Here is a 13,451-nt window from a genome sequence, read left to right as displayed (position 1 = left end):
AGAATCAATGGCACCCAAGAGAGCACGCACTAGCGATAGCAGCAGCACAGTCCCTACTGCTGATTCATCAAGGGGTACTGCTGCAAGGCCTCGGTTGACTAACAGAGCTGCGGAGGAGGAGTACACTAGGCTTTTAGGGAAGCCGATTCTGAAGGAGAGAGGGTTTTTACCATCGGGGAGGGATGGTGAGTTGCTACCTATGATTGTAGAAAAGGGGTGGATAGCTTTTTGTGAGTCGCCCGAAGCATTACCGATGAACGTGGTTCGCGAGTTCTATGCGAACGCGAAGGCCGAAAAGAATGGGTTTTCTGTGGTCCGAGGGCTGACGGTTGATTATCACCCTGCAACGATTCGCCAAGTGATTGGACAGCGAGAGAGGAAGCCCGAGGAGGAGAACTGAAATGAGAAGACTGCTGAGGATTTTTACTTGGATTTGATTTGTGCGACTCTATGTAGGCCGGGCACAGTGTGGACCTTCAAGACCGGCACTAATGAGTATCGTCACTTCCCGGTGATCGCTATGAACAGGTATGCCCGTGCATGGAATGCATTTATTTGTGCTAATATTTTGCCTTCTTCGCATGCACACGAGGTCACAGTTGAGAGAGCACAGTTGTTCTGGGGAATTCTTCATGAGGAGTACTATGTGGATCTTGGTGAGTTTATCTACCAAGGAATTCTGAAGTTTTTGAGGGGAGCTAAGCATATGAACATCCCTTATGCATCCACGGTTACGAAGCTGTGCCGAGCAGTAGGAGTGAACTGGCCGGCTCATGAGCAGTTGCAGTTGCCGGCAGCTCCGATTGATTCTGGAACTCTGAATGGGATGCAGGAGTGGACCGGTAGTGAGCCTGAGGAGCATGGGCTGGGTTATCGTCTTCCAGGAGGACGTCCAGCACGAGGTGCTACTATGGCTAGGCCTGGGCGTGATGAGGCTGGTTCTTCGAGAACTCAGGAGGGTGCTGTGATGGCTGATACCCAGTATAGGAGGCTTTCACGGCGGATGGATGCCATGTATGAGACGCAGAGCAGGTTTGCTCAGGAGCTCACCCTTGCATTAGGGACTGCTTTTCGGGGCCTTGGAGCTGATATCCAGTGGCCAGTTTTTGGTGAGGACTCTGCATACCCGCCGCCTGATACTCCACCCACTGAGAGTGATGATGATGATGACTCCGAGTAGGTATACCCTGTGTTCCTTTCTACTACCTTCACTGAGGACAGTGAAGATTTTAAGTTTGGGGGTGGTAGTTAAGGAATACTGTGTGTGTGTCATATAGCTGCATATTCATGATAGTTTAGTTCATATAGTTGCATAATTTATGCCATATAGTTTTTTTTATATAGCTTTAATTGTTTATCATGTCATGTAGCTCATGCATTTACCATGATCCCTTTTGCGATGATTTATCGACTGAATTGTGATATTGATGCGAGTGTAGTGATAGCATTAAAGTGATATTAAGTCGTGTAGGTTGATATGCATGCTAGAAGCACTTGTAATTCCACTAAGTCTTAGAGAATGCGTAAGGGCTAGATTGTTGTTATGATTTGATTGTTTTCGAGGTCAATCTATTTATTATGCATAGAATTCGATAATAGGCTTTTAGTGATAAAGGCATAAAAAAAAAGAAAAAAAAATTGGAGTAAAAAAATGGAATTTGTTGCTAGTTGTGGCTAGGCGTCAAATGGCTAGTAGCCGGCTCGCATGTTGTGCGAGTAGTCTAGGGTTGAGCAAGATGGAGCGAAACGCACTTGCTCAGAAATTTTATAAAAAAAAAAAAATTTGTGGTGTTTATGCATAATTGATTAAGAGTGGGCTCTTTGGTATTCGAGTTATTAAGTTCTTAGGGGACTTTGTGCCTAGTGACCTAAGGCTTTTAGAGTCTGGGATTCGCTAACCTAACGCTCGTTACATGAATACCATTGTATAAGTCTTTTGTGGACCTCACTCATTGCACAGTCAAATAAGCATTTGTGTTGTGAATAAAAAGCATGATTCCGTAATAAGCTCCAGAATTCTTGTAGTGTTGTATATCACTTTGTGCCTAGAATTTTTATTCTTTGTATGATCATGTGATTGCCTTGAGGATAGTCGAGTCATAATAATTGGTCTAGTTCCGAAGCATATCTGTTAAGCATTTGCACACACCACGTTTCTGGCTGTATGTCCGTTTGCATGAGTTTATTGATCTTTAGTTGTCTAACTGCATTTGTTGAGATGTTGCAATTTGGTTGGTTTATTCGTAGTAAGGGGGATCGCTGCATCTTCATATAGATTGCATTCATGCATGTTTTTATTTGTTTTTGAGTCTGTGACGCTTGAGGACAAGCATCGATTTAAGTTTGGGGGTGTGATAAGTGGCATTTTATACCACTTAGAACGTCTTAAAATGGCTTAAATTGGTGTCTTGAAATCAAGTATTTTGTGTATTTGATGCGTTTTTCTAGTGTTTATGCGTTTCAGGGTATTAGTTGCATTTCGGGGGAGTAATCATCAAGAATAAGCCTTGGCATGTGTTCATCATTGAGAAAGGGAAGAAATGGGCAGATTACGGCGAAGGAACGGAGCAAATTCAGGAATTTTCCAGAAGGGTCCTGAGCGCCCGCTCAGCTATGCTGAGCGGCCGCGCAGGGTCGAGGAAAAAAATAATTTATTTTAGGACTTCTATTTCTGTTTGGCTTCCACTTCTATGTAATCTGAGTTTTATGGGACTATTATATAAGTAGATTTGGAGACGTTTTCACGACAGAGGATCGTGGTATTACGCAAGGAGCGAAGGAGATAAGGAAGGAGACCGTTTAGTGCACAGCAACGAAGAGGAAGCATATTTTCTTATGATTCTTGTTTCGTTGTAACGTTGGATGCTAGTTTTCTTACCTTGAACCTATTTACTCTTGTGACGTACTCTGATTTAATATAATTAGTTTAGTTATATTTTCTTGTGTTTGTTTATCATGATTTCATATGAACCCATGATGACGATAAGTGCTATTATGGGCTAATCGTGATCATGGGGTTGCAACGGATTTATTATGGAATTCTTTAGTTAATTGTTTAATACTTTAGTGTGTGATGATTGTATGATATCTATTTTTGGTTGTGCGTATTCGTCTTATGTGCGTCGCGAACATATAAGATAGGGTGTTAATCTCTTGTGAAGCGACGGTGGATCTTGAGATTTAGAACTTGCCATGCTAGCATAGGTTCATGTACGTTGTGCATGATTAGTGGGTTAATCGTTGTGTTGTCAATTTCTGTAGACATATAGGAACTCAACATAATTGATGACTATTCAACTTCTATCTTGATTGTGGATGTTGGTAGAATGGTATTAGTACAATGAAAGTTGGCTTTTATCAGTTTTGTGTTATTCGATTAATATCATCACTGTCACATGCTAAAGGTAATAACAATGACTATTGAAGGAAGTAGTAATGAAGTTGTGATCTCATGAGTGTTTTATTATTGATAATTTGAAGTGTTAATTAAGTGATTAATTAAGTAGTTAATTGTAGTTAATATTTAGTCAACAATTCTAAGTGTTAGTGTTTTAACATTGAGAAGTAATCATACATTGGTGAGTGAGTTTAATTAGACAATAAATTAGTCTGAGTCTCTGTGGGAACGAACTAGAAAGTATTCTATATTACTTGCGAACGCGTATACTTGTGTGAATATTAGCGTGTGTTTTCGCCCTAACAAGAAGAGATGATGGTCATATAGTAGGCTAATAGTTACAAATAATGTGCTCCTAGATATGTGTTTCATCCTTTTTTGTTGAATACAAAATTCATCTGCTTTTAAAATTTAATACAGCCACATTTACTGGTTACATGATATATGTCTTTTCTAATATTTGGATGTAAAATTCAGAAAAACTATTCAGAAAAATTAACATCCAGGTGATTACAAAGAAATGAGATATAAAATGGTTGATGCTTTGGATTGTTGTAACGTAATCATGTTTACATATTCTTTTTCTTTATGAAAAGTTTCAATTCAATGCCTTTCTTTGAAGACACGCATATATGTTCATATGTAGGTAATAGCTTCCTTGTACCAGCCTGGAGAATTTAATAGCTTTCTTGTACCAGCCTGGAGAATCATGTCTATTCTTCTCTCTATATATATAGTGTTTCATATTTCATAGGCTTCACAAGAAATTAAAGATGCAAGAGAAAAATGATATAGGTATGAAGCACCGTGCTCACGAGCACTTGCTAATTCTAAATAAAAGTTACATTGCTCGAGAGGGTGATGTTTGTGGTGGCTGCGCCGGCCAAGAAATAGATTCATGTAAATCATCCTCTGTTTATAGTTGCGGCAACATTAATAGTAGTAGTGATGTCAATGATCAGTGTCTTCGGTTTGTACTTGACAAAACCTGTGCAGAGTTACCCCTAAAGATTGTAAACCCAACTAACCAGAATGAGTTTCTCACTTTGGACCTTTGGCCAGGGTTACTTTTACGTTGTATGATCTGTGGCTTGCCCAAGAGATGGAGTTCTTTTGCCTATTGCAGTAGTGTCGGTACTTACATTTTTCTGTGTGTCGAATGTGCTGTATTCCAAGTTCCGCAGTCCAAAGAGGACTCCATATTTGAGCATCCAGGTCACAGCCATCCATTAGCCTTAATCGAGCATCCATCCTCATTCAAATGTAATGCTTGCAAAGTAAATGATAATATATTAGACTCGTCTTATAGATGCACCAAATGTCAATTTTGGATGCACAAGACTTGTGGTGATGCACCTCACTCTTTTCTGTTTCAATATCATAAGCACCCTCTTAGCCTCTCATTTGGTCTTCCTCAAGTATACCGCAAATTCGATCAGTTTTGTAGAATCTGCAATAAAATGGTGAGTTAGATAGAATGGCTTTATTGTTGCAACAGCTGCAGATATTTCACCCATTTCCGTTGTGCTAGATCATGTCCTACGTTGAGGTGGTACTTTGCGCAACCATGAATATTTTCATATCTATATATAATTGCCTGCATGTCTATCTGTCTATCTATCAATCTATTGTGTATATCTACATATACATATCCATTTCTCGTCTTTCCAGTAGAAAAACACTAATTCTCTATGTAATTTGGTATTTTCAGGCCCAGTGAGGATGAAGATGAAACATATCCTAATTTGGTGCACCTCCCTCCAGCTGATGAATTATCCCTAAATCTATTGTTTGAGCAATTTATCAAGGATAAGATTACTCTCTCTGATTCTTATAACAATATTAGCAGGTCTAGTACGACAAATTATATTAAACATTGGTCTCATAAAGAACATGATCTTAAACTCATTACAGCTAATGAGTTGTATGGTCTGAAAAATGATGATGAAATAGTATTTCTCTGCGATGGTTGTGTCAAACCCATTCGAAGTGATGACAGTCTATCCTATGCTTGTATTCCTTGCAAATATTTTATGCATAAAGTTTGTGCAGAACTTCCCGGAGAGGTTGAGCACCACATTTGGCCAGGTAAAACGCTATTTGCAAGTAAGTATAATGAGCCATTCGAGCTTTTCGAGTGTTATGGTTGCGGACTTCTTTGCAATGGAATATTTTACAGTGATCAGCATTATGTCACATTGACACCATCTCATCATTATAAGGTCTCTCATCTTCATATTGGATGTGTGACCTTACCCAAAGTTATCAAACACGAAGCTCACCATCACCAACTTCGACTTGATGAAGCCGACGAGTCTTTCGACGGTTTTGGTTATTGTAATGCTTGCGGAAAGTCAAATGCTGCATGTAAGTACGGATGTAAAGATTGCAAGTTGTATATATGTGGAGGATGTATTATGAATGCATCAAGAACATACAAACACAGGTGGGATCCTCACCCCCTGGACTTGATATATGATGCTGGCATGGTCGAAGAACATGAACATGACTACGACTGTGAGTTTTGTTCGGAAGAAATAGACACTAATGAATGGTTCTATCATTGCACCAAGTGTGATCTTTCATTGGAAATAAATTGTATTTTAGAGTCATGTGATCGCTACTACAAAGATGTAAAGTTTGGGGCTACTGATGTTAAGATTAGAGGTCAACTCCAATATCCCCACAGACTCACGTTTCTGTTGAACAAAAGGATTGGGTGGTGTATGAATTGTGGTTACAATAGCCTTGGTAAACCGGTCCTCCAGTGTACACCATGTGATAGTATCATATTCTGCTACACGAGGAGCTGGTGCTGGAAATGGAAATAGTTATGCTTTTACTGTCTTCTGCAATTCTTACTCTTCCTTTTTACAGAGTTCATAATTCTTCCTTGAGTGTTTGTTTGATTTGTATGTCAATTATTTGGTTTCAGTTTCTTTCAAATTTACTTGTATGGCTCCCACTTAATGGCTATTGGTGGCAACTGGCGTGTTCAAACAAAAAATCCAACAAAATCGTTAATTACTAATAAGATCAAATCTCATCGGTTCCAAAATATGTCCCTGGATTAATTTAAATGAAAAAAATACCAATCACAAAAATGGTAGGAAATTTAGAGACCTTTCCAAAATAATAAGATTAGTTAAAAATATAATGCATCTCCAATTATATTAGTATGTTGTCGGTTATAAACACAAAATGGAAATATCGAAAAAAAAATTATTACTTATAATATTTGTACATTTATTCAATTTAATATAAACTAGAAACATGAGAGAAGCATGGGCCTGAAATTAAAAGTATTAAATTAGAATAAAACGCATTGAGAAGGACGTACTCGAGATTAAAAATATTAAATTAATATTTTCAGGGAATTAGACCTCATTATCCGTGCGAAACATAGATCAAAATTAAAATATTAATATGAAATATTAAATTGGTACTTGTTAAATGTTATTAAATTATTTATTTAAAAGAAATCGAACGTAATTATAAAATTTTACCGTATAGTTCTAATTTTGCACCTAAATGCTTGTTGTAGAAATCTAACGGATCTTTGTTATTAATAATATTCTTTTTTGAAACCAATTATATAATTATTTTATGAACCAAACGTATTTGTTATTTAAGATAATTTATTATTATTTAATATTACTTCATAATTATTATAATTACCATTTTTAATATTATTCATTTAAATTAGTTATTGATAAAATTATTTTTCAAATGAAAAGTAAATAGTTGTTATTTTAGTTAACATATTATTACTTAATAATATTTAAATACAACTCATAAATTTTGTTACTCTTAAAATATATTTTTAAACTTAAAAGTAAATAGACATCGGGATGTACATTAACAAATACAATCGGTAAATCAATGATTTTCAACTTAAAAGTAAATCAATGGTGAGTGAATACTAACTAATAGAAAATAAAGTGTACAAATAGTATAAATCAATTCGTATTAGTATTTGAGATTTAATAATTTAACATTTTAAAAATAGTTATATACTTATACAGTAAGTACCAAAATTCGGTAATTTGGTATTTTTGATATTTTGGTACTTTTATGCAATAGCAATAAAATTATTTACTATTACTTAATTATTGTTAAAAAATGGTTTCCGATTTAAAAGTTGATTAACGCTGATATTAATACTAACTAATAGAAAAAAAGTCTAAAGTAGAAATCAATTTGTGTTACTATTTGAGATTTAAATTTTATTATATAATAAAAATAGTTATATAGTGTAACGACAGCGAAAACATTTAGGTCGATAATTATCATTATCGCAGTTACGAAATTAAGTACGCGAAATAAATTATTTGTTATTAGTTTATTTACTTATACTTTGCAAGTGTGCGGGTTGATTAGTGGTGACCGCTTTATTTATTAAAGACGGAAGAGAAGGATATTTCTAAAATAATGTTAATATTTAGTTTAAATGCGTACCTATAAGTATCTAAAGCGTGCACTATAATAATTGGATATTTATTTTTAGCAGCATATTTTGATATTTTACAAAAATAGAGAGAATCTGCATTGTTTTTACAACCGAAAATTTTATTAATCTTCATAAGCATGTCATTTAATATTTATCTCATTCTTTCAAAAAGATATAGTAATAGTGTGTTAACCTTTATCTCATTCTTTCAAAAAGAAATAGTAATAGTGTGTTAACCTCGAAATCTTGTTATTTCTTTTAGAAAAAATATTTGAACTTATGAAGATATACACTTTAATAATTTTTCTTTAAATTTTAATTATGATACCAATTCGATAAAAAATTTGATTTCTTATTATTTCGAGTACCATTTTTATTTAAAACTTTTATGTGAAATAGTGTGATTTTAAATTATTTACTACTCATAATACCCATATTATTATTGTTAAATTGTATTTGTTTCTACTAGCATTAATAATTTAGATGGAAATAATGATTAAGTGGTAGGAATTATATAATTAAAAAAAAAGAGAACTCATAATTTAGATGGAAATAATGATTAAGTGGTAGGAATTATATAATTAAAAAAAAAACTCCCTAGACAATTCGAGAGAAGAAGAGACTTTTATTAATTATTTTAGGAATATAATCAAAATTAAATTGTTAGCTCAATAAATCGCTAACTTTCTCCCCAAATCAATCAATCAAGATTCATTCCATAAAGTTATGATCTTTGTTAGGTCACACACAATGTAGAAGGGGGTTGAATATAGTGTATAGCACAATCAAATCGAATTCTAATAACACAAGTAACAGAAAAGAGACTTTATTCAAAGCAATAAACTCTGTTACAATATGGAACTGTCCTCTCTCAGTGATGAACAAATATCACGAGAGCTGCTAGGGTTATAATGAATAATATTCTCGATACTGATAACACTTATAGTGTAAATCCTATGTCTGTGTTTATATACTACACAGTTACAAGATAATCGCTAATTGATATGGAATATAATTCTGCTTCCTAAAATATATCAATCAGATATCTTTTCTTCCAAGTATTCTATTCTTCATAGAATTCCTTCTTCATACATATCTCTTCTTATGTTTGTCTCGATCTTCTCTTCAATCAATCAACCGCCTTCCTTATCTGAACGTTTCCTTTAAATCCTGATATTATCTTCTGATAAATATCTCCTAAACCTTAAGTACTGATGACTTAAGTTCTGACTTCAGTATAAGTGCTGATTTCAGTTAAGTACTGATTTGTCCTGTTTAAGTAAAATCTGAAAACTAAACATAAATCATATTAGTCATGACATTATCAAATATATCTAACAATCTCCCCCAACTTGTAAATTAGCATAATATACAAGTTTAACAAATATTTGATGATGTCAAAAATATTAAGTACAAATGCATGAGAAATTGACTCGATAACTACAACTTACAGTCCTTAAAACTTTACCAACTTTAACTTTTGATAACAACTTCAGTCTGCATTCATATCAGAATTTGAGCAGTTGTAGATCTTGACTTGGCTTCACTTTCTGATCTCTCTGATGTCAGGAGTTGTTCTGAGATAGTTCTTTAAAAAACATCTCTCAGCATATATGAGTTCATCAATCATCCTCCTTTTAGCATCTTTAAGCTCTGCAGAATCTTCACCAGTTTGGAAGATAGCAGCCCTGAGATCATTAATCCTAGCTTTCCTTATGTCCTGATCCAGTCTGATCAAATACGCCTTGTCAGACTCAAGATTGAATTCTACAGCCTTATAACCCAGAAAGGTAGTTATAATCTTAGCAGAGTTAGGCTTCATCTCAACAATATCACCCTTGTGATCTCTGTACTTTGGAAGATATGTGCTGTCAGACTTTACAGAATAAAGCCTTTTCTGTTTAAGAATTTGATTCTTCAGAATTTGAGCAGTTGTAGATCTTGACTTGGCTTCACTTTCTGATCTCTCTGATGTCAGGAGTTGTTCTGAGATAGTTCTTTAACAAACATCTCTCAGCATATATGAGTTCATCAATCATCCTCCTTTTAGCATCTTTAAGTTCTGCAGAATCTTCACCAGTTTGGAAGATAGCAGCCCTGAGATCATTAATCCTAGCTTTCCTTATGTCCTGATCCAGTCTGATCAAATACGCCTTGTCAGACTCAAGATTGAATTCTACAGCCTTATAACCCAGAAAGGTAGTTATAATCTTAGCAGAGTTAGGCTTCATCTCAACAATATCACCCTTGTGATCTCTGTACTTTGGAAGATATGTGCTGTCAGACTTTACAGAATAAAGCCTTTTCTGTCTAAGAATTTGATTCTTCAAATAGTTTGCAGCACTTTCTGTTATTCTGTCATTCACTTGAAGTAAAAATAAAACATGTTCCAGTTCTTTTAAAATACTTCAGTGGAATAGCATTTTCCCTTATATGGTAAACCCTACCATCTATCATGAAATATAACAAGATGTGTTCTTTCAAGAAGGTATGGTAGACCATCTGTACAGATTCTAGTTGATTCAATCTTTCAGGAGTTGCTTCAACACCTGGTTCACTTAAGGAAGTTGGATTATTGGTTGTGTTATGTACTCTTCTTTCATCAGCACTACCCAATCCAGATTTATCTCTTGCTTCCTTTCCAGTAACCACTCTTGCTTCAAAACCACTTGCTGCAGTCTTCAAAGGTTGAATTTGTTTGGCTTTGGTGAATCCTGGTAGGAGTAACTTTGAGGATTTAATATGAGCAATGTCACAGGTTTCCTTTGATTTATCTTCTGATATCAAGTCAACTTGAGCTATGTCAGAGGTTACTTGCTTCTTTGTAATATCAGAACTAACTATATCTTGACTCTGAACAACTTGAGCCATGTCAGAGGTTGTCTTAGAAATCTTTCTTGAAGTCAGAGTAAGATCAACATCTTCAACAGTAATTTCTTCATCCACAGGAGGCACTTAAACCTTTATAGGTTCATCAACTTTTTCTTTTCCCTTTGACCTAGGATCTATCTGCAATTGTGATTTGGCCTTGGTTGCCTCAATATTTGTCCTTTCTTTTATCACAATACCTTTGACCTTTGGAAGTTTCTTTTTACCAACAGAAGCTTCAGATTTAGAGTTAACTTTTTCTGACTTAAGTCTAGCTTCTTCTTCCAATAGACTCTCAAAGTTCATTCCTGGATTTTCCTTCAGAAATAACTGTCTTGAAATTTCTTCATCAAGATCCAAAAGTTCATCAGAACTTATCCTTTTACTAGTATCATAAGTAATTATTTTTCCAGTATCAGAACTTGTTCTATGACTTTTAGATTCAGCTCTTCTTGATGAGAGACCTCTACCTTGACTACGACCTCCACCCATTCCAGAGTTTCCCTGGTCATCTTTTTCATCATCCTTCCCCTTCAGTGTCTTAACAGTTTTATATTTGGACTTAAGTACTTTCTCCCCCTTTTTGGCATCAGCAGGTAAAAGAAGAGAGACAAGCAATTCCACTGAGGATTGGATCTCAGCGAGTTGAGATTGCTGAGAAGCTTGATTTTTCAAAATTTCATCAATCTGAGAATGTTGCTTCTCTTGGGTCTTCTCAATGTAAGCAACTCTGTCAAAGGTAGGTTGGAAGAAAGTTTTCTTGTCAATTTTCTTAGTCATTTCTTGCTTGAGCAATTCTTCCTGAATTTTATGCACCTCTGCATGAGTTGTTGAATGTAGACCTTGAAGATGTCTAGTACTCAATGTAGTGACTCGAAGCTGTGTCTTGAAATCATCATTAATTAGCTACTCATCAGCTTTTTCCAAGTGCTCAGCAAGAATCGATTGAGAAGGAACAAAAGTAGTTGTGTTCCACTCCTTAGTCCACTCCTGTCCTCTAGGAGTTTCACTCCAAGGTACTGGTGCTTCCCCTGTAACAAACTTCTTGACTATCTCACTTTTGTGAATAGTTTGTTGAGGTGCATGTCCTAATGGACCAGCTGCAGTAGCATCTACATTTATAGCAGCATCACCAGTAGTATCAGCATTTGCAATATCAGAACTTTCAGATTCAGCATCTTCTGATAAAAGAACAGTATGAGAAGCAATTGAGGCTTCAATATCATCCTCTAAGTGTTGATCTGCTTCCAAGTTCTGATCAACAACCATATTCTGATGCTCACCTATAGTCTGATCTTCAATGTCTAGATGTAGAGAAGGTGTTGTAGACAATTCTGGAGTTTCATTAGCATCAGTAATTGGTGTTGTTGATGGATTAATTGGAGCTGTTGGAGCTTCTAAGTAAAGAACCTCAGGCACAACTAGGTTGAAAATATCAATTTCAGCACTTGTGCTTGGATCTGCAGTAGATACTGGTTCATGTACAGGAGACACAGGTGGTGTCCTATTTCTTCTTCCTACTTTCAACAAAAAGAACAGCGAGACGAATGATTCGCTCCTGCTGTCGAAGAGCTTCCAACCGTTCTTCTTCCAGTCGCTCAACATGGCGATGGTAATCCATATAAAAGAACAAGAGGTCTGTCAGAACCTCTTAGATTACAGAGTCCCAAACCTCATCAGGAATGGCATGTTGCCATTCCTGCTGCCATTCTGGACAGCTCATGGTGAGAGAGAAAGTATCATAGTTCAGAGCTAAGTTGTAATTAACCATGATTGTGATGAGTGAAAAAGAAATGAGTTTTAGAGTTTGAGTTGTAAATGAGAGAGAGTTTGTGAGAAATTTAGAGATGTCCTGGCTGGAGTGACGTGTTGGTTTATATAGGCAATAGAATGCCAGGAGACGCAAGGAAAATTTAATGCTGACAGGTAGAAATAATTCTACCTCGTCTCCCTAGACTGAGGAGAATAAAAACAGCCATTGGAAGTGTAAAACAAGGTTTAATGCGCACAAGAAACAAGTAAACATTACTGTGCATGGACGTGTACAATGAACCCTAATTGTAGTGACTGTTAATATCTCACCCGAATATATTCTGATGTAAAATGGGACTGTTTCAGATTTAAACCATAAATAAGTCAAGTAAAGAATCAGAATTTAATATCAGAACTTAGACTTATATCAGAACTTAACAGTCATCACAACATGATTTCTTAACTCGAAAAGTGAATGCCTATCTCTGTAATTCTTCACACAAATTCTGATTTTGGTTCTTCAGAACTTGATCATCAGAACTTTCATTAGAACCTGTCCTCAGAATGTATGCAATCTGACACATAAACTGTTCATCTAAAACAACATTGATCACCACAGTAATTTTCATCATTCATATGGAGTGTAAGTGTGTGCATTAAGCTAAATAACAGACAAGGAGTAAAGTCTGATTCACTTCAGTACATCTTAGAAATAAGGCATAACTAAGAACTTTACTTAAAATCTGTCATTATTCTGAAGCCTACTATTGAATGGGTTCATGCACGAGTCCACCTCAACTGTTTTGTGCTTATTTTATGCATTTTTTGAAATTCCATTTTATAGTGGCTTCTCAGTGTAAGTGAGTCACGACTGCTTATCAGAATTTATGTTATTATCAGAGTATTTCTCCAATAATCATAGAGTGTGAAAAGTCACCAAGAAAAATAATTATTTGCTTTTCTGATGCATATTACTTAATACCA

The 13,451-nt window shown here is 35.4% G+C and overlaps 1 protein-coding gene across 2 annotated transcripts; it reads left to right on the top strand.

Moving 5' to 3' along the window:
• Positions 1 to 4,104: 4,104 nt before the first annotated feature.
• On the top strand, positions 4,105 to 6,398 carry LOC141720653 (uncharacterized). 2 transcript variants are annotated; one of them, XR_012574472.1, is made up of 2 exons: positions 4,105 to 4,946; positions 5,109 to 5,247. XR_012574472.1 is itself a non-coding variant. In XM_074523182.1 (2 exons), exons 1-2 carry the CDS (start codon positions 4,748 to 4,750, stop codon positions 6,226 to 6,228), a joined length of 1,233 nt encoding a protein of 410 aa, XP_074379283.1. In that variant the 5' UTR covers positions 4,105 to 4,747; the 3' UTR covers positions 6,229 to 6,398. The 2 variants fall into 2 exon arrangements, 1 of the variants encoding a protein (XP_074379283.1); XM_074523182.1 differs by having other exon boundaries at positions 4,105 to 4,860; positions 5,109 to 6,398.
• The last annotated feature ends 7,053 nt before the right edge of the window (positions 6,399 to 13,451 follow it).

This window comes from Apium graveolens, chromosome 4 (genome assembly GCF_009905375.1).
Source record: "Apium graveolens cultivar Ventura chromosome 4, ASM990537v1, whole genome shotgun sequence".
In the NCBI taxonomy this organism is placed as follows: domain Eukaryota; kingdom Viridiplantae; phylum Streptophyta; class Magnoliopsida; order Apiales; family Apiaceae; genus Apium; species Apium graveolens.
Note: the sequence above shows the minus strand (reverse complement) of the source record. Positions and strands in the feature narration are given on the sequence as shown.

Bases quoted from the DNA above. Each gene is read 5' to 3' on its own strand.
- LOC141720653 (XM_074523182.1), top strand. From the start codon at position 4,748: ATGCACCTCACTCTTTTCTGTTTCAATATCATAAGCACCCTCTTAGCC. The intron at 4,861-5,108 runs GTGAGTTAGATA...TGGTATTTTCAG, and splicing joins GTAGAATCTGCAATAAAATG to GCCCAGTGAGGATGAAGATG.